Genomic DNA, 20,217 nt, shown 5'->3' on the forward strand with positions numbered 1-20,217 from the left:
GCGGAGGGAAAGAGGAGAACCCGTCCCCTGGATGTCTGAAGTATGCGGGGCTCGTCCTCTCAGACCTTACGTCAGCCGGGACTCTTAACTCAGACTGCGGTGCACGGAGATGTCGGCGATGGGACGAGGATGCAGCACACCTGCGGCCGGCGGCGCGTGGATGCTTTAAAACAGGACTAATTCTGGATTCAATGCATTTGCTGATCCTCACCAGTGATGAGTTGGCTCCTGTTGTGGATTCTCACTGCAGCCGGGATTCAACAGGTGGGATGGAGGACTGATTTGTTATTAAGTATTCCCAAAAATATTGAAAACATGAAATCAATCTGCACACTTAGCGCACTTTCAGTATGCAGATCAGCAGTGTGGTTAATGATATCGTGGAACTGTGCATGTGTTGTCCATGAAGTTGTGTCAGTGTTACTGGAAAAAACACAAGCTGCTGCAGTGTGTTAATACTTCACAGTAAGTTTTAGTGACTTTTAAAATATGATTATTCCCTAAAGTATTTGTATAGCTTGTACCGCTGATTTGGCCGGTTTTTGTAACCACGTTGTTATTCAAGGCAACATCAGTTCAGGGAATGACATCAAAAATAAGTTGGCTGTATCTGTAGATGTGGCCCCAAAACAGAAGTTAGTGCAGCCTGTGGAAAGTGTTCTTGTCTTGTGACTAGATGGGATGGACTGACTAACCTGGACTCCATTCTCTGCAAATGTTTCCCTAGAGATGGTTTTGTCATCAATCATCCCTGAGGTTAAACTTGCAGTGTGAGGTGCTGGCAGTTTCCATTCAGCAGATTCACGTCTCATCGTTTGTTATATTTTACTGCCCCCTCGTGGTTATATAGGAAACAGCTTTTTTTGTAATGCCTTCAATAACGTTTTCCTGTTTCAACTTTTGAAAACATGCGTAAAAAAATGGGATGTTATAACAGTGAAAACAATGTAGTTTTTCACATTTGTATTACTTTCATAACATATTTTAAATTATGAAAATGCTGTATTCCCTTGAAGTACCACATGCTTTTGTAGAGAAATGTTGCAAAGCAGTACCACTGTGTGAGTTCGTCTAAATCACCCTGGCCTTTTTAGAAAAACCGTCCCTTTTTTAGTGTTTACCCACATCCTTAGGGATGGGTTTGTTCATATATGTGCACAGGTCAGAGGTCATCTGATCTGACCGGAAGAAACATCTCAAACCAGCAGGTGAAGGAGGGTTATGAGCCCTTGTCACTTCTGACAACAGAGAAAATAAATCACCATTATATTTAGCTGGCCATCTGTAAAACATGACAGCTAGCGCATACCGGAAAACATTTGAAGAGATGACAGTTTTAAAGGGTTGTGTGAAGTATACCTAAATGTGTTAAATTGGGATCAGCAAGTTATTTTAGCCTCTTTCACTACTTGTGGTCTAGCTCAAGTTTTCTTAAATACTGGTTTCTCCCATTTACTGCTCTGTTACTGCGACCATTCTCAAAAGTTATCAGATTATGTTAAAATAAAATCACGCTTAACCTAGTTAAGAAAAATGATATTGGCAGAAGATTACATTAGGCTTTCCCCATGTTTTGATAATGAACTTAGCAAACACCCACCTCTCTATTCTCTCCTGTCTTATTAGAGTGATGGACAGCTTCTGAGATGTGTTTAGTTTTTTTCTGCCCTCCTCTCTGAATAAGCCTGCTAAGTAACTCTTCTGAGGAAGGGCTCGGTGGCACTGCTGTGATCAAAACTCATGTATCTGCATTCGCTTTGAACACTATGCAAAGCAGTTATTAATGACAATAATACCTTTGAAGTGCACAAAACAAGCTCAGGGATATGACATATGGTTCGGCCTGCACTAGATGATCAAGCGTGTTACCTCGCAGTTAATTGCATATAAAGTGTGCATGCACCTATGTGTGTCTTGTTTTACAGGCTTGTCTTTTTAATGGTTCAGTGGCTCTTTACTGGTGCAGTGCTCTGAGTAAATGGAATAAATTATGATTTATGAGAATGCAGACAATATTGGACCTCTATGTAGTGTTTGCCTCCCTGATTAGTCCATTGTGGAAATAATAAACATGGTGTCACCTTCAACTCTAGGGTGTCTTAGTCATAAACACTGCGAATATCGCTTCATGTGAGTTAAATCCAAATTGAGAGCCTCTGCATTATTGCCCAACAACTTTCGTATGAGCTTAAATTATGTTTACTTGTGTCAACCTTTTACAAAACAAATCTCAGTGTCTCTCTCACTCACTAAATTATGATCTGCTTGCTTTTTTCTCAAGCACACCATGTTCTCAAAACAAGCAGAACTACATTTGGCCTGTAAAACATTTAATATGTTGTCTGAATAACACATTTTAAATGGCTGAAGACAGGCGTCCTCTGCTGAGACTCGCTGTCCGATGCTAACTCCATGTGCTCGGCTGTTAACGGGGCTCCTGTGGCCCGTTTCAGTGAGAACATCTGCTTTTAAAAGCTGCAGAGCTGTTAACTGTGTGATCTTGGCTTAACACAGCAGCTTGTAAGAGTTGGGGGGGGGGGGGGCTTTTTTGATTGAGTTTCATTGGCAGGGTTTTGTTACTGCTCAGCACAGTTGCAGATTCTAAATACGATGATGGAACACTTCCAGAGTGCTAAGTACGTACAAGACGAGACTATGCCATTGATTTAATACGATTATATCCACTGAGGGTTTAATTTATTTTAATAGGCTTAATTGATTTATTCTCCTAGTGAAACAGACGAAGGCAGGCTGTCATATGGTTCACCACCTTATGTGTTTGAGAGCCTTTGGAGCAGCTACCTCCCAAGCCAACATTACTCAAAACAGCAATGTATTTGAATAAATCAGGATAAAAAATATTAAACAATATTGCCTAACCACATGTGGTCATATAACTTTATGTAAAAAAAAGTTGTTTTGATGATGCACAAACAGAGAAAGTGTAGCCGCTCAAGCCTATTACTTTGTGTGTCCAAAGCTAAAACTTACTTTGAATGTTCACTAATGAGAGGCAAACTGATTTCATAATGTGAAGGCAATTGGTCATACTCTGAATTAATAACATAATGTTTAAAGTGGACCTATCAAGCTATATTTGAATAATATATTGTAGGGCCATACCTATATAAAACATGTCTGTGAAGTTTTTTTTTCAAAACACCAAACAGATCATGCATTTTAGCCATGCCTCATTTTGCTCTATTTGCTCTTTTCCAGCCCTGTTTTTGAAGGGCTGATTCTGCTTTTGTGGCAGACTACAGCGCCACTTACAGGCCTGGCATATGTACTACAGGTCTCCCTTGAAAAAGAGATCTATGATCTCAATGGGACCAATCTGGTTAAATAAAGGTTTGAAATGAAATGACAGCCTCTCCAGCGCTTTCGAGCGATCTCTCATTCCCCTGATAGGTGGAGAGTTGCCCATATAGGCGACGCACCCCTTTTCTGACGTCAGAAAAATTCAAATAATAATCAGCTCCGTTGCAGCCCCGTTTTTAGAGATTTGGGTATGGAGGAAAAGAGAGAGGGTTGTGTTTTCTGACACTTGGTGAGTTCCCTGACACACCGGGGACACATATTCATTTATAAAAGACGTACAAAAGTGCATTTTGCATGATCGGTCCACTTTAAGTGAAACTGGACGGTAAAATTGCATTTATGTTAAAGAAAGTTGTTCTTTAACCTGTCCCTAAATTATCCATTTTCCTCTTTACAGGCCTACTCCCAGAATTCCACGGCCATGCCGCCTGCCGTCACCTCGGCAGCTGTGGACACGTACAACCGCACGCAGTACTGCAAGTGGCCCTGCGAGTGCCCCAAGGCCCCCCCCACCTGTCCGCTGGGCGTGAGCCTCCTCATGGACGGCTGTGACTGCTGCAAGGCCTGCGCCCGGCAGGTGGGGGAGGTGTGCAACGAGGCGGACACATGCGACTACCACAAGGGACTGTACTGTGACTACAGCTCGGACCAGCCTAGGTACGAAAAAGGAGTGTGTGCATGTAAGTGTCACTCAGCAAAACCGACAAACAACAGACTTTACACAGCAGGTTCATTTTCCGATTTAAGATTCCCTGTGCAAGCCACAGCACGGACCAGATTGTGTTTCTGTATAGCAGGTGTTTGCTGCCATATATACATCTGTTGTCATAGCAACAACCCAGGTGTCACTTGACCAGAATACTGATTCAGTAGCATGCAAGACAATTGTTCATCTCATCTTATTATTATTTTTTATTTCAGTAGTAGTTGCATTTTTACAGCATATATGTATGTGCATATCTCAGTTTGATGCTATAGTAAATCACTTCAAACACAATGACAGTTGTTGCATGTCCAAAAATCTGATATAAATCATACTGAAATCCTTCCAAATTGAGAAAAGACTTTTATATGTTTTGGTCTGGTTGCACAGAGGAATATATCTAACTCATGGACATACATAAAGAAAATGTTTACTTTTAATAATATCCTTGTCAAATGTCAACTGCCAGAGACTTGACTCTATCCTCAGCCAAAAATATGCCTTAATCTCTTTTAGAAACAACGTGTGTTTCATATTTTACTATTTTTTTCTTTACAATAAGTAGCTTGCTAAATGTAGTAGAATAGATAATTCCCAGCGTCAGCCACAACAAGGCAATCGGTTGATATCAGCCTGCAACACAAAGTAATTTATTCTACGTTGTCAAACATTTTTGCCTCTAGAAATGTGTTCATTCCTAATTATGTGTATTTGAAATACAATGACATTAACTTAGTTTGTTTGCATGCCTATAATATGTGACTGCTTGTCTTTATTCCCTGCCAGATATGGTGGGAACAGGCTGTGAGCATGATGGCGTGATCTACCGTAACGGGCAGAACTTCAGGCCCAGCTGTAAATACCAGTGTGTGTGTGTGAACGGGGCCATCGGCTGTGTGGGGCTGTGCACGGAGTCCCAGCCTCCGAGGGTCTGGTGCCAAACCCCACGGCGGGTTAAAGTTCGGGGGGAATGCTGTGAGCGGTGGATTTGTGATGAACCCAAAAGAGGACGCAAGACGGCACTGCGACACGCAATAGAGGGTAGGAAATGTATTCTATTGCTTTATGAAGATGGACTTTAACTTGCAAACTTTTTCCTCATAACTGAATTTCCTTCTCATGTCATGTAGATTAATTGGAATGCTCAGAGAGATCACAAAAACGAGGTAATGCTAGGGAAAACTAGGGGAAAAAAGGATTTGATCTTGAGGATAATGTTATAGAAAAGGTTGGAGGTGGCAAGGGAATGCAAAGTATTTTAATAAACAACGCATATGGCCTCTTATTGATGTCATATAGTGTCTGTTTGGATAATTCTGCTAAAGGATTATTGCTAATTTACAAGGACATATTTGTAGAAGAAACCATTTATACAGTTTTCCAATAGCAGATGGATACAATTGGATTTGGAAAGTAGGAGCAGCTGTGTTTGAATTGGTAGAACAAACATGTGTAGTTATGTGAGTCCAGGAGGATCACAAGGTTTGTGTGTGTGCACGGTGTGTGCAGGGACAAACCAAACCTTTCCTGTGGAAGCCCTCACACTGTTTTTGGGTCATGTCCAGTTTCCAGGGATTTATTGCAGCAATGTGAACAAGATCTCTTTGTGTTGCATAAGGATACAAATCAGATCCAGATTACAAGAGAAACACAAATGTAACTGTTTAGATTCAAACAGAGACTGTAATATCCATGTGCTTCTCTTTGTAAAATAATACAAGCTTAACATTATTCAAATAGAAAACATACATTTAAATGTGTAGCAAATGTTAACTGTAGCAGTTTTTTAAATAATTAATCAATTTTTCTCACTTTTTGTTGCTGATGCAGCTGCCCCAGCTGAGACCAGGAGCTGGCACAAGAACTGCATTACCCAGACTACCTCATGGAGCCCCTGCTCTAAGTCGTGCGACCGCGGCCTGTCCCTGAGGGTCTCTAACGCTAACGAGCAGTGTGAGCTGGTCAAAGAGTCTCGCCTTTGCAACCTGCGGCCCTGTGCGGTCGACATCACCAAACACATCAAGGTATCAATTCTGCGTATTAAGCCGTCAAAATGATGATTCGCAAGAGAAAAACTAGTTGTAAAACATATCTTTCTACTCCCTTCCTCCATCAGCCGGGGAAGAAATGTCTGAACATCTACAGGGAAGAGCTGCCCTCCAACCTCACTATCTCCGGCTGCACCAGCAGGAAGCTGTACAGACCCAAATACTGCGGCGTCTGCACAGACGTGCGTTGCTGCATCCCCTACAAGTCCAAAACCATCGAGGTGGAGTTCGAGTGTCCTAACGGGACGGGATTCACCTGGAAGATGCTGTGGATTCAGGCCTGCTTCTGCAACCTCAGCTGCAAAAACCCCAACGACATCTTCGCCGAGCTGGAGAGTTACTACGGTCAGCCAGAAGTCATGAACTAACAGCGCTCCCTGCCTCTCTCAATTTTTCTGGCTTCTTTTTCTTATGCAGTGTTTTTGTATTCGGATGGATTATGTGCACGGGATTTTCTTAAGGTTTTTCTTTTTTCCTATTGGAAAAATCTGTAAATATGAAATATATATACCTGTCTCTAGATTGGATTCATAAAGCATAAGGGGCTATGGAAGAATATTTGAAGAAGTGCTTCGCAAATGAAAACATTCAGACAGTGGATGTGTGAAATATTGAATGCTTAATTTATTTATGTTGCTTTTTGCATATGCCATAACATATGCTATGTTCTTGAGATGCTTTCACGAGCAGTACACATTGTCTGTCTTAAAACTCACATGTACACTTAGATAATAAGGCGTAACTGTATATATATATTCTTTTATATTTCAAGAAATGTACGATATAATACTTGTTTAAAAGACAGATATGGACTGATATGCCAAAGATAAAGCCAATGCAACAATGAAAAGATCAGGGAAGTTCAGTTACAAGTTTTTTATTGTAATTTTTTTAATAAATACAAACTGTTATGTGATTTGAATGCTTCTCTACAGCATTAGACAGTTGTGCATTGCATCTTTACAAAGCTGTGTTTGTGTTCTACAAAGCAAAATGTAGCTGTAGTGCGAGTAAAATACAGGAGTAGAAGGTGTCAGGTAAGATCTATGGTTATCCTCATGTTAACATGTGGACCTATCACTTCACTCACCCAAAAATCAACAACCACATAGGAGCATCACGTCTAAAAAAAATAACAAATCCATGGCACATCTTTGTTTCATTGTGCTTGATTGCATAGAAATCATCATAAAAAACTAAAATAACCTTGTTGTCTTAAGCCATGATCCATTAATAAAGCATACGATGTAAAACAGTTTGAATTTTCTGTTTGAGTGTTTTGATTCATGACAAAGCATACAGCCTCATTGGAATGTAATAAAAATGATAGTTTGATTCCTAAAAATATTTCACCAATGAATAGATGTTAAAATAACTCAAGGACAATGGATACTGGCATGAAACAATATAATTAGCTGTATATACTAGAAGTCTATCCGTTCTTTTTCAAAATGACAGAAATGTGTGAGGCAAACAGCCACTTGTATTTATCCAAATGCCTTCAATTCTCTCGACTTCTACAAATCTGCTCCTACAAATCTGCTCCTACGTACAAACAACAACTATTCAGACATAGAAAAATAAGAATAAATGGTCAAAACAATTACAATGAGAACAGAAAACAGTCATTTACAGTCAGGTATATTTGAGAAAGATGTGTCAATAGGGTATTAATGGATAAAAACGGGATAGAGGAATGCAGAAAATTAAATGTTTGTTTATATATGCAGGGTTATGAGGGATACATGTACAAGCTGGTGTACTAGCAGCCACAGCTTTCTTCCACATTCTCTGCTTCGGTGTCACAAAATGCTGCGCTGCCCCCAACTTTAAACTCATCTGACCCAGGAGATCAGAAGTATTTCTGTTTACAATATAATTGAGTCCCTCAGAGTATGAGAACAGACTTACTTAGACTTATTTTGACCCTGAGCTCTCACTTAAAAGACATTCTATTTTAAAATTGGGGCATCTCACCAGAACTGAACAATCGGCAGGTGAGTGTCCATTGTGCTTTTTTACGAAAACACATGCTATCTTACTGCCCTCTCCACGGGTGTGTAAGTGCGTAGGAATGTGTGTGTGTCAGTTACAGGCAGCGCAGCACAAACCGAAGGGACCTTGAGAGGTCTCGGTGCCTGAAGAGCGACGGTTCACTTAGCAGGACACTTCGGTGGACTTGGGCACAGCTTGGTCCACGTTGCTGTTGGCCAGGTGGCTGTGGCCGCGGTTTCCCTCGTTGGTGTGTGAGCGGGAGCGATTCCCCTCATGGGTGTGGGAGCGGGAGCGGTTTCCCTCGAAGGAGGTGACGCTTGAGCCGGAGGCGGTGCGGGAGCGGACCAGGCGGGTCATGCTGGCAGCGGGCACTGAGGAAAGAGGAGGCAGGAGATTAACAAACTGCACACTCAAGAACATTTTTGAGGGAGTTCTACTTTAGTTTTATATTCATTTCATAGTTTGAAAGGAAAATGTGGTTCCTTTAACTCCACTACATACATTTGCTATAGTTACTTGTTACTGTGCTTGTTAAGATTTTAAAGGCCTATAATTGGCGTACAAAATACAATATATAGTTAAACAGTAAATGAACTACCAAACAGCATATAAAAAAAGCTAGAAATAGTTTAATTTCGACTAATTCCAAATTTGAGATGCTCTTTAAATGTGTATCTGAAATTAAATGAATATCAAATCAGGGGATAGTGGTCATTTATACGTCCATATTCTAAGTGAATTATAGTGATATAGCCACATGTTTTTCTTTAACTCTTTAGTTTTAAATGCACAATTCTTACTTATACTTCTTTATCTATCCAAGACTAAGTTGAAGTAACACCCCAGTGTATATGGGTCATTGTGAGTGAGTGATGTCTTGATTACTTACTGTATCCCATGCCCTGAATGAAGTACTTGAAAGCCTCTGTCAGTTTGGCAGGCTGCAGAGAGAAAAAGCACAAGTAGGGAGATAATTAGTCCTCTTGTCATTAATTACCACACTTGTTTTCATAACATTGACACCCTCAATCTCTCATACAGCAGCTTACTGCTCAGGCTCGGAGATATGACAGCTGCGGTGAGCAGGTGCTACACAGGATTACAACCTGTGCTTCATATCTGCCACTTGCTAATGCTCTTAAGTGCATCCTCCTTATGTCATCCACCCGTCACTCCATTATCCGACCCTGTGCTCAGCAACATTAACATGTTTCACAAAGCTTTTCTCTGTTACACAAAAACACACCTGGTCAATCTGGGGCATGCCTCCGCAGTCAGACATCTGAAGGGAAAACACAAAAGAAGTCATTAGCATTTAGCATGTTGGCGCTCGTACATTCCCACAGCAGTGGACACACACCATTAACCCTCATTACACTCAACAGTCCCCTGTTCAACACACCTTTTCCCTGCTACCTATAGACCCTGAACAGTTAACCCCAATAAATAGTGCCCATTTTAGCTCCAACAGCCATTTGGTTTCGATTCTAGATACACAAGTAGGTCAGCTGCAGCAGATTGCGTCGTCGGAGGCGATATGCAAATGCACGTCCCCTCTTCAGCTTTCCTACCCCTGGTTAATATGTCACCAGATAAATGCTGAGCCCATGGAATCTTATCAGCCGATGCATTTCCATCAAGGTTATTAAGACCTGAATGAAGCTGAGGGAGGGGAGGTGGAGGGAGATTAACGGGCCTGTTTACCTTCAGCAGGGTGGTCTTTGTTGGGTCCAGCTTGGTATTGCACTCAACCTAAAAAGGCACAAATAAAAGAGGGTAAGTTCACTTATGCATCTTATGTTATTATGGATCACATGTGTACGTTTAATGAATACATTGCTATGCAAAAACAATGTGAAATAAAACATTAATTACCAATCTCAAACCTTTAACAGATTAAAACTACTCTGTGTCACTTCGTTTCTCTTCCCATCTTTGCTCTTGCCTCAGCCATGGTAAACTAGCTTCCTTAACAATGCAATCTTGCATATCTCTTTGGTTTTCACATGTGACTGCAGTTAATGGAAAACATGTTTTGTTGTTTTCCCGGTGGTGACTCGTCTAATCATTAGCACTGGAGCCTTGTTTTTAATTTAACAAAAGATTGCTCAACTCACCACAGCTTCCACGGCAGGAGAGCTGTCACCAACAACCAGCAGTGAGTGGCACCTGGATAAGGAAGAAACACGCAATTACAAATAAGCATTGGGGAAATATTACGTTTTAAATGTAAGCAGCAGGTGATATTTCGGATTGATGCTTGATAACTTACTTGAGGGTTATGACTTTGATTCCAGGTATCGGCCTCTCAATTTCCAGATCCCTCCGGCTGCAGAGACAGACATAGGTTATAGAACATGTTGAATCTAAGGATGAACTTTAGTAGGTTAAGCTGACTTTTTGTGTTTTTCTATACCTTTCGTAGGACTTGACAAAGAGATGCAGGTTGAACTGGTTCATGTCGTGCATGATGTGGTGGCGGTATGTTCCGATCAAGTCGTGGTTGTTGTGGATCTCCTCCTGAGGTAAAAACAAACACACAAAATCTGTTAGACTCACTGAGGACTGCAAACCTAGAAAAAGCTAGTTAGTAAAAAAATATACCTCGCAACAGAAAGATAACTTAAATCTGTACCTTTCCAAAGAGGTGTCCGATGATCGCGTCAGGTGTGGCATGGGTCCATCCACTGATCTGAGTTTAGACATAAAAACTATTTAGCTGACGCACTGTGTAAGGGTTTCAAGTTAGCCTCTGGAGTTGATTCAGATAGTTATTTAAACTGTTCTTCATGTCTGTTACCTTGTGTGCGGCCCAGTCCATCCATCCCTCAGCACTTGGGTTGATGTTGATGAGCATCAGCCCCTCTACCATGTTTGGGTAGTCCAGCTATAATACAAAGTAACAGTAATGATTAATAACCACAATGCTGCATTAAGCTTAATACATAGGTAAAGTAAAACTGGGGGCTCTGGGATCAGGCTGCCAATGTTTTGTGGTATTTAAAAAAATCTTAATATGTGTTACCCTGGTGTCTTCTTATTAAGTGTTAATGATGATGCACTTTGAATTGCCTATATAAATAAACGTACTTTACCTTACCTCTTCAGGGCATGGTTTGGATTACTATGTGTTATTGGAGTGTTTTATGTTAGATTTATATATTATTTTTATAAATAATGTATTTAAGTACATTTGTTTAGTCTGTTAAATGACAAAAAAGAGTAAAAAGAAAAGAAAAAGGGCCAAGGTGGGGTCTTTAAAAAAGTTTGTCAGGCCAAAATCCAATGATATTCAGTTTGATGCAGACTGAAAACAGCATTTTCTTCCAATTTATTTTAGGATAACATGTTTACATGGTTGCATCAGATCTTACTCCATGATTTTAAAGTGAATGTCTGTTCAATACAAATGTTTAAATAAGTCAATGCTTTAAAAAAGTAAAAGTGATGCACATTGGATTTAGGTAGAGGAGGCTGCAGCAAGGAGTTAAAAGTTGTATCTTAGTCAGCTTTGTGTCAACAGAGTGAGACTTCCTACTGAGCACTGTGTCGGTGTTGAACTGATCTGGAACATTCTTGAGGCTTTTATGGTTCAACAGGCTCGAGCAATAGGCAGTGTTATGGTGCCAAAATCAGCAAGTAGTAGAAAAACATTAACCGGCTCTGTTAATCCTGAAATGATTAATTTAATAATGATTAAACCTGACTGAGAGGGAAAGGGGGGGACTTACAGCAAATCTGGTCAGAATGTAGGCCCCCGCTCCAACGCCCATTCCAACAACACTCTTCAGCCTGCCGTCAAACATAACAGGGAACTGTTAGGACAACAGGTTAGAAAAACTCTTAAATATGAGGGTTAAGAATCAGTGTGACAACTGGAGCTTAACTTACCCAAAGTGCTTCAACACCAGTGGGAGGGTCTCAGCGACCTGGTCCATGGATGGGTACTCATATCTGGAAAACAACATTTAAAAATTAATAGTTAAGAAATTATTAACAGCCTTTATCTAATCACTGGTGTTTATTGCTCTGTTTTGTTTGAAGTCCCATCAGCAAATCAGAGATTAGGCTGAACGAGACAAACACCTGTCACTAAAACACACTCCACAAACTAGGTCGTCTTAAGCACGTCCGCAGTGATCTACCTAGCTGGAGAGTCAGAGGTCACACTACTTGACATACATAAAGTGTTTGTTTGTTTTTGTGGCTCACCCAGTGGAAAAGGTGTTAGCTCCCTCATGCTGCCCGGGGGCGTCCACGTGACACACAGCAAAGTGCTGCGTGATCTCTGCCATGTCTTCGTGGTTGTAGAGCGTGTCCCAGCAGGTTTTGTCTGGGAAACAGTATAAGGAAAAGGAGGTGGAGGTTGAGGTGGAAGTGATACTTGGCCAATAACCAGGAATCACCTCAAGTAACATGAGAATAAGTGTAAGACTTGTTCATATGTGTATAACATGCAAGAGCCTTATCATAAACAATATTTGAGACTATCACAATAATATGTCAGTTAGTTTGGAAGAGTTTAGATACTGTAATGAAAACGTTTTTTAACACTGTGGAAATTAGGTAAATAAAATACTTTTTTTTTTAATAATGAAAATAAAATTGAAATATTTATACAAATATAATAAGAGTGTGCAGCAAAAAGACAAAAACAGTAAAAATTATTAAAATAAACAACTAAGAATATAGAGTCAGGTTGCTAAACATAATCTGGTCCCATATGGTTTGGTAATGCAAAACACCCCAGAGGCTTTAGGCACAACAACATATGTTTCACGTAGATCCAGCTGAATAAGAAGCTAGGCTTACGATTCAGTCCAATGTCATGGAAGGTGAGGATCACTGGTCTTTCACCCTTGGGAACGCCCTTCATCGTACAGTGGACTCTTCCATAAGGAGTCTCCACATCGTGCTCCTATGGATGCAAAATAAATAACCAAAGTCAGCATAGAATGTGTGAATGAAAAACTTTTAACAACATTCCAAGTAAACATATCAAGGAATTTGAATTTAAAATAAAAAAATTGAAAGTATTTGGCACCACAACACAATATCCAACAATTATGGGTGCAAACCTAAATACCTGTACCATGGTTATCCTTGTAATTAAATTGCATGTAAATGCAAATTGCACAAAACAATTCAATTTTCCACATAATTACAATTACTAAATGTTTCATTGTTGCCTTCTTAACTTGTATAATCTTAATGCCATTCAAATGTAATGCTTTTTCTTTCAATTATTAAAACTACTCTCCAAAAAAACTGCAACAAATAATAATATTAATAAGCTGCAATAATAAAAACTATTCTCTTTCATTGCGGCCCCCTTTTCCACAATTCCAGCATGGAGTATAATCCCACATGTTACTGGAAACTGCAAATGTTTCAATACAGCCTTTCGTCTACTTACGCTGACTTCAATCTCAGCAAGAATCATTTCCACATCCGAATCATCCAAAACCATGTTTGCAGGAGAGGACGTTAACGCTGCTTGATACTGAAAAAGGTGTAGTCGCAGTGGCTCCCCGAGCTATAGCTCCAAATGTTAGTAAGCCTGTAAAGTTGTTTAGCCCTCCTCTTAGAGCGGTGTTTTATACCCCACTGTTGGCCTAAGCTCCCTGCCTCCCATGGTGCCTTGCAGGCTGGTCAAAACAAGCTAAGTCTAAATGGAGATCCCTAAATTGGATCAACCAATGTCAGGCAGAGGGGCATTGACTACAGTGTTGATGTGATGGGTGTGTGATGAGAGGGAAAAACATGCTGAGCAAATGAGGGAGGGGTACTCAAGACAGCTGCTAAGAGACTAAACAGAGACTTTGAATCCCTGTAAAAAATACCCCATTAAACAGCCAGTGACTGACATTATATAACCGGAAGCACAATAACATACATCACAATAAAAAAAAAACTCCAACTTTGAATGCTGTACTCAAGTTTTGTGTGTATTTTTAAAATTATTTTCTAAAATTAGATATACATTATTGATTGAAACTTCCTGTCTGAAAAATATTGTTGTCATGAAAATATACTGGTCAATTTGTCAGTGTTGGTATAGAAGAACAATTATTTTACATAATATTTTAAAAATTCTAATTTGGATATCCAACTGTTTGTGTGCGAAATGAATCCAAAATAAAATTGTCCCTATGAAGACCAGACCTGTAGTTCAAGCACTGCACGTATGACCTACTTAGTGATTTTCAAACCAGTTTTGACTGCATGGGATCTGCCCTAGGTGGCGTAAACTACATGTAAACATCAACAACTTCGCCTAGCCTCTATACATAGGCGAGATAATCCTGCACACATCATGTGATCGTGTACGTGCATTTACTATGGAGGTCAGCGGCAATACCACAATATCAACACCATCAAATAATCCAAAACCAGACAGTTTTAAACCATTACCAACGCTTCATCTGTATACTTAGGTCAGCCTCCCTGTCAGTGTGACACCAAAGTCAGTCAGAAAGCTTTAAGGGCAAGTTAACCCTTGAAAGTGAAAGAATACGTTTCAAATGACGGATGAAAGGTCAGCACCATGATGGATGAGCAATGGCAAAAAATGTTGATGTGTGGCAGAGTATTTATTTTATCCACCACTAGATGGTACCAAACTAGCTAAACCTATAATATATTGTATAAAAACATCTGTACATACAACCAGTAATTCAAATCCCCTTTCCACACAGGCTTTAAATAATAAAGCTGGGTTAACAACCGGTGGGAAGAATAAATGCTGGATCATATTTCTTATGTCTGCAAACATACCTTGACAACGAGATGCTGCACAGCCTCTCTCAGGCCCTGCAAGGAAAGAACAGAGTAATGAAAATACAAAACTAATACGATTACATTGCAACATGCTATAATCTAATATCCTGAGGGCGCCATCCTGTCACTGAATGTATTTTCACATCTATATGACCTCTGTCTTATGAGGCACCACGTATAATTTCAACATTATGAACAAAGGTTAGCAAATTGCCTTCAGAACTGGACAATGGTTGGCTTATTTGAAGCAAAAACATCAGCATGTGATGACATATATATATATATATATCTTAGTTTTTATCTTTAATGCTAATGTATTAGTGTGATATTTAATATTATGTTGCAGAGTCTGTCCAGGTCCACAATTATGAATGGCTATTTGTAAGACAATGGACTTTATTTCTATTTCCTAATGAACTTCTGCACTTGATAGACCAAAACAACTCTTCCACACATAGAAGATCAGTGTATATCATTGTTTGTAGTTTATTGCAAATATTGCATAATAAGCTATTTCTCCTTTAAAAAAACAATTACAGCTGTTTCTCCACATTAGAATAATGAAGCAACAAAATGTGTTTTTTACAATTCAGTGGCTCAGCTTTTTATCAGGAATTAAAAGAGTCATATAGAGTAAATTATTCAAAATGTGCACATCAATGCTATTCGTGGAAATGTGCATTCTCATATGAAGCAACAGATGTACTAATGACCCAAACAAGGATCTTGTCAGATATGAACAGTCAAGGCTGAGTGATATTGATGATCAGTTTTCTGAAAAGTATTGTGAATCACTGTTGTTCTTGGCTCCTTTCAGAATACATACTGGCAGTTCCTTGTCAACCAGCAGGGCTTTGGACTCAGCAACCTGGATGTCATCCATTTCAAAGAGCTGCAGAGCCTATAGGCGTCAGAGAGATAAGAGCAGTTAGTGAGTGACTGGTTCAACTTCTGTCTGAGCTTTTCCAAATTGAAAACGCTTCAGGTTATACAGGATAGTGTGTGGGGAAAAAGGCTTGGTCTAACTTGCACACAACCAAATGACAGATTGCTTGAACTTTGAGGTGGGTGTGTTGTTTGTATTAAACAAAGCTCATACAAAAAAGGCTACTAAAGACCATATCACATACACTCACACCCACAAAGGTGTACAGTCACAGAGACACGCAGAGACTGGCACTGTGATCTGCGCTAACATGCTGACTAAATAACGTGCCACACCTTAGAACCGCCCAAAACAGTTATCCAGACATGCAGTAAATCTTAAATGCTACCTTGCAGACAAGATACACAGCAAGCAGACTGGTATCACACAAACAAGGGGAAGTATGATATAGTAATGGGTTCAAATAAATCAGATTTCTGAATAACTCTCACTCTGTGGCTTTAATCTTCGATCACAATATTTTTAAAGACAGACGACTCACAGAACTGAAACTAAAGCAATCCCTTCCTCACAAGTATTTTCAAGATTGGAAGCATATTTCAAAAGACAAATAAGATTGGAGTAGACCAACAGAAAGAGACGGTTAAATGCACATTTAATAATAACATAAGAAAGTACAGAGGGGTTGCGCTGTGGGTCATGATGCTGTGTTGGAGGGGAGCAAACAGGCTGCGGCTCTGCATGCAAATCAAACGGCCGGTTAAAGGGCTCTTTGTCCAGGGCACCGGGGGCTCCTGAGAGCCAGGGGCCGGCTCTCCTCTCTCTCCCCCGGCTGAAGGCCTTCACTGACCCACACACACACAGGAAACAACAGACACCCGGGTTTCCACCAACACATCCCAGCCTCTTTTCATCCCTCTCCTGGCCTTCTGGCTCTTTGTATTCTGTAACTTTTTTTTCTGTTTGTCTTGGTTTCTGCTTGGTTGCCATGTTTGCCCTTTCCAGACACATTCTATTTGTTTTGTTCTCCGTTTTTGTTTGTGGTATGCGCTTTGCTGCGTGTGTCTTTTTCTCACACTGTGATGGTGTCCCTTCAGGTAACGCTTCTCCCAGGTGATATGGCCTGGAGATAAATGATTGAGGAGATTTGCAGCATGTGCCATTATGCCAGTTGGCAGTTAGTGTTTATGTTTTCCTAGTACAAGATGGGGTGATCAGCTCTTTTGGCTCCCTTTTTGGAATGTGTCTGTTAGATTATTGCTGAACTGTTTGAGTTAACCTATCCTCTAGTAAGGATTTTGTTGAATTGTTAACGACCGACTGTTTTTTGGTTATATATTTCGTTTTCCATTCAGCCATATCAGATAACAAATCAACATTGACCAACAGGACTGCAGTGTGACAGTCGAAGTTACATGGTCGATGTAGAGATATCTGGCAGAACACACCCTGGACAAACACACACACACACACACACATTCTCCTCTGACTGGGAGAACAGAGACCGGAGCTAGCCGGATCTCACAAAAGCTCTGAGAAAGAGGAGTATCAAACAACAGGTTCATTTTTCTGCAGAGGCCTTGAAAAACATGGCCGCCATCACACTGCAGGAGCTTTGTTGAAGAGGACAAGAGATCAGCTCCCACTGAGATTCCACAGCCACGTGAGATCAGTCACATTCATGTCTGATGTCTATGCCTATTTTAGAGTCTATTTGCAAACATTTTTATGTATGGCAGACTAAAGAGCTTATTAACAACGAAAACAGAGTGCCGACCTCATCTTTATTTGGCCAACGACACCACCAGGGACAACTAGGTCACCTGCTGTTTACACCAGCTGTGGGCCCCCAGCTGTTCACCTTGCGGAGCTAATGTTTCACCTGGCTGGAGTTAGAAAGGGCGGGAGGGTTTTTTTGTATAACCCCACTGTATCTTAATCCCAAGCAATGAGATTTGAGGGTCGCCGTTTTGACCTTTCTTATGTAAGGAGTTTCAAAATAATCTCATAGATGTGTAGTTAAGTCAAGTCAACTGCTATATGAACATACATACAAATGATACAAATGTGTATGCCATGTCTCAGATTATCAGCAAGGATTCCCAGTTGCCAAAAAACAATGTGAAGGTTTTGCAGTGCGTCTTTTTCTCACAGGGATTGTATGCGGCTGCAGCAGGGGGCTCTCTTTAAACTGACTTCACACCAAAGCCAGCTGAGGGTGATTGACAATGGTTACTTACACCTTATCTTTAACCAAGACAAACCGGTTCCTACATGCATATTCCCTATAGAAATTCTTGTGGGTTTTTTTTGCTGTGAGGAAGAAAACAAACTATTCACTATAACAGCTTCAGCCTGGCAGAAGTAAGACTGTGTTATGCAACCATGAACAGGAAACCGTGGGAGGATATAGGCTCTGGAGTATCAGAAATGAATAGCACAAAATCAACCGCATAACACAATAATACAGACTTTTTGAATATTTCCGGGGAAATACTGGCTTCAGGAATTAAAGATATTGTTTTGACTGAAAGTCCTGTGACAATAAACTCTCTCACATGATTAGCTGCTCTCAGGCATTGATAATCAATACGGCTTTCAAGCTTTGACAATACATTTTGACAGAGAGATAACTTGGCCAGAGCCTTAAAGAAAAATAACAACACTGATGCGGACCTCTATAACAAACTAGAGCTTGTTTTGCCACGGGAAATCCAGATATGACACAGTATTTTAAGCCAGAAACAACCAAGTTACAAAACAGCATGAGCTCAAACTTGTCCTCCGCTTTCTCTCTGGGGGAGAGAAACATATGGACTGATTAGATTTGGACAGTCAGCGAGTCTCAAAATTACGGAGCCAGAATCAAGGCCAGGCCATCCTTGCTCCATGGCCTTCATATCGTTTTAAATCCACAAGCCAGTGGCTTCCATCTGCAGAAACAATGATTGCTTCCTTAATCTTTGGGAACTCGCTTAATCTGTAAAATCCCTGGTTCTGAAATATCAGCAGGGCGGCAGCAGTCCTGTCGAACTAAGCTGTCACAGACCTACATTTTCTGATTGTAAAATATATCAAAATGTGGATGTCTCCATTGGTACTGTAAATTGGTGGGTGGGGGTCCTGGTGGGGGGAGGCAGGGCCGTCCCTCCCTACAGGCCGATCATGCAGACTGCGTGGGGCCTCACCTTGCGGAGGGGGCCTCGACTTGCGGGAGGAGCCGCACCTATGCGCTTATGCGGAGCAATTAGTGTGGTATCGCCGCTGCGAGGCTCCACTAGCACCCATTGGTAACAATGAGCTTTATTTTTGGTAGATTGAAACTATTTGCCTTAAACTACCATGTTTTCCCCTTTTTTTACTCAGCCAGCTGCTAGCACTATACACTCCTCCTGCCAAAACATGCATGTCTTTGTTTATTTCCTTCTATCAAGGCTAGAAAGCCGTGGATTTGTTACGCAATAGGGTCTTTCATAATGCCATAAGAGTTTACTGCTTGACTTGTGGGTTTGGGATCTTTAAACATGAAAAGAAACGTGAAAAACATGTTGCTATGATCAAGTCCCTGTAACCGCCCACATGATACAAACAGCTGTTTTATACTTTACATTCCATCTGTAAAAATTGTAAGAAATATATAACCTTTTTTTTTTTAAATGACTGCCAAAAACTATGAAATCACGTGAAATCTTGTGTTTTGCATTTCATTAAGATGCAGAAAAAACATCCTGATTTGGGTGGAAATCGTTTTGATATGCGTAAACGTATATTACTTCACCTCAAATAAAATGTCACATTTTGAAAAAAAAGAAGGTATTTCAGAGTTGCACTGCCAAAAAGGAATTGCAACGTGCTCAGACATGCTGCGAAACTCACATACAACGGGAAGTAAGCTCCCAGTTATTTATAAACTATTGAAAAAAACAGTAAATATGGTTTTGTGCCGAAACCTACCTGCGGATTAAACTTCTGATTGTCCGGGGATGATCACTCCTGAGATGTAAAAAGTCCACGAACAACTTTCTGTTGTCTTTTTAAATTGCGCAAAGTGTTGCAGCTACAGAAGCGTTGCTTTGTTTATAACGTGCAGACCAAGGCGGATGTATGAGGGAATTTTATAAAGCCTTGGGGGGGTGCAGCCCAGCCCACTTTCCCCTCTGCTCTCTCCATTGGGCAGCAGCAGAGGGACTGGTATTGCAGCGTGCGTGGCTCTTTCCAGCGGTTGCACGATGAGGAAGATGATGACACTGACTCGAAAAAAACACTCGAAAACAGTCGATTCCATATGATTTAAACTCTCACAGTGTTACCAAACTGCAGCAACGAATAAGACTGTTTTGATCCCTGTTATGTTCCTTTAAGCACCCCCTTTTTGCAATGTTTCCAATGGAGTTTGGGCGCTGTTTTTACAAAAATGTAACGTGAGATGTGTAATTGTCAATATTCTAACGCTGATGTTTGCTTTGACACTTACTCATCACTTC

General features: G+C 40.5%; 2 protein-coding genes across 2 annotated transcripts; one reads left to right on the top strand and one right to left on the bottom strand.

Annotated features, from left to right (window-relative positions):
• ccn4a (cellular communication network factor 4a) lies at positions 1-7,306 on the top strand. Its single transcript, XM_010791648.1, has 5 exons — positions 1-264; positions 3,719-4,001; positions 4,811-5,065; positions 5,855-6,048; positions 6,141-7,306. Exons 1-5 carry the CDS (start codon positions 217-219, stop codon positions 6,438-6,440), a joined length of 1,080 nt encoding a protein of 359 aa, XP_010789950.1. The 5' UTR covers positions 1-216; the 3' UTR covers positions 6,441-7,306.
• Positions 6,938-19,830, bottom strand: ndrg1a (N-myc downstream regulated 1a). The gene is made up of 16 exons (XM_010791647.1): positions 19,688-19,830; positions 15,674-15,748; positions 14,845-14,880; positions 12,880-12,985; positions 12,280-12,400; positions 11,959-12,021; positions 11,799-11,859; positions 10,868-10,954; positions 10,703-10,759; positions 10,484-10,587; positions 10,340-10,396; positions 10,185-10,236; positions 9,772-9,819; positions 9,314-9,349; positions 8,957-9,008; positions 6,938-8,438 (listed from the first exon to the last, which is right to left on the bottom strand). The coding sequence occupies exons 2-16, from the start codon at positions 15,728-15,730 to the stop codon at positions 8,230-8,232; spliced, it is 1,146 nt and encodes a 381-aa protein (XP_010789949.1). The 5' UTR covers positions 15,731-15,748; positions 19,688-19,830; the 3' UTR covers positions 6,938-8,229.
• Between the last annotated feature and the right edge of the window lie 387 nt (positions 19,831-20,217).

Source organism: Notothenia coriiceps, unplaced genomic scaffold, assembly GCF_000735185.1.
Source record: "Notothenia coriiceps isolate Sejong01 unplaced genomic scaffold, NC01 NC01_scaffold00035606, whole genome shotgun sequence".
NCBI lineage: Eukaryota > Metazoa > Chordata > Actinopteri > Perciformes > Nototheniidae > Notothenia > Notothenia coriiceps.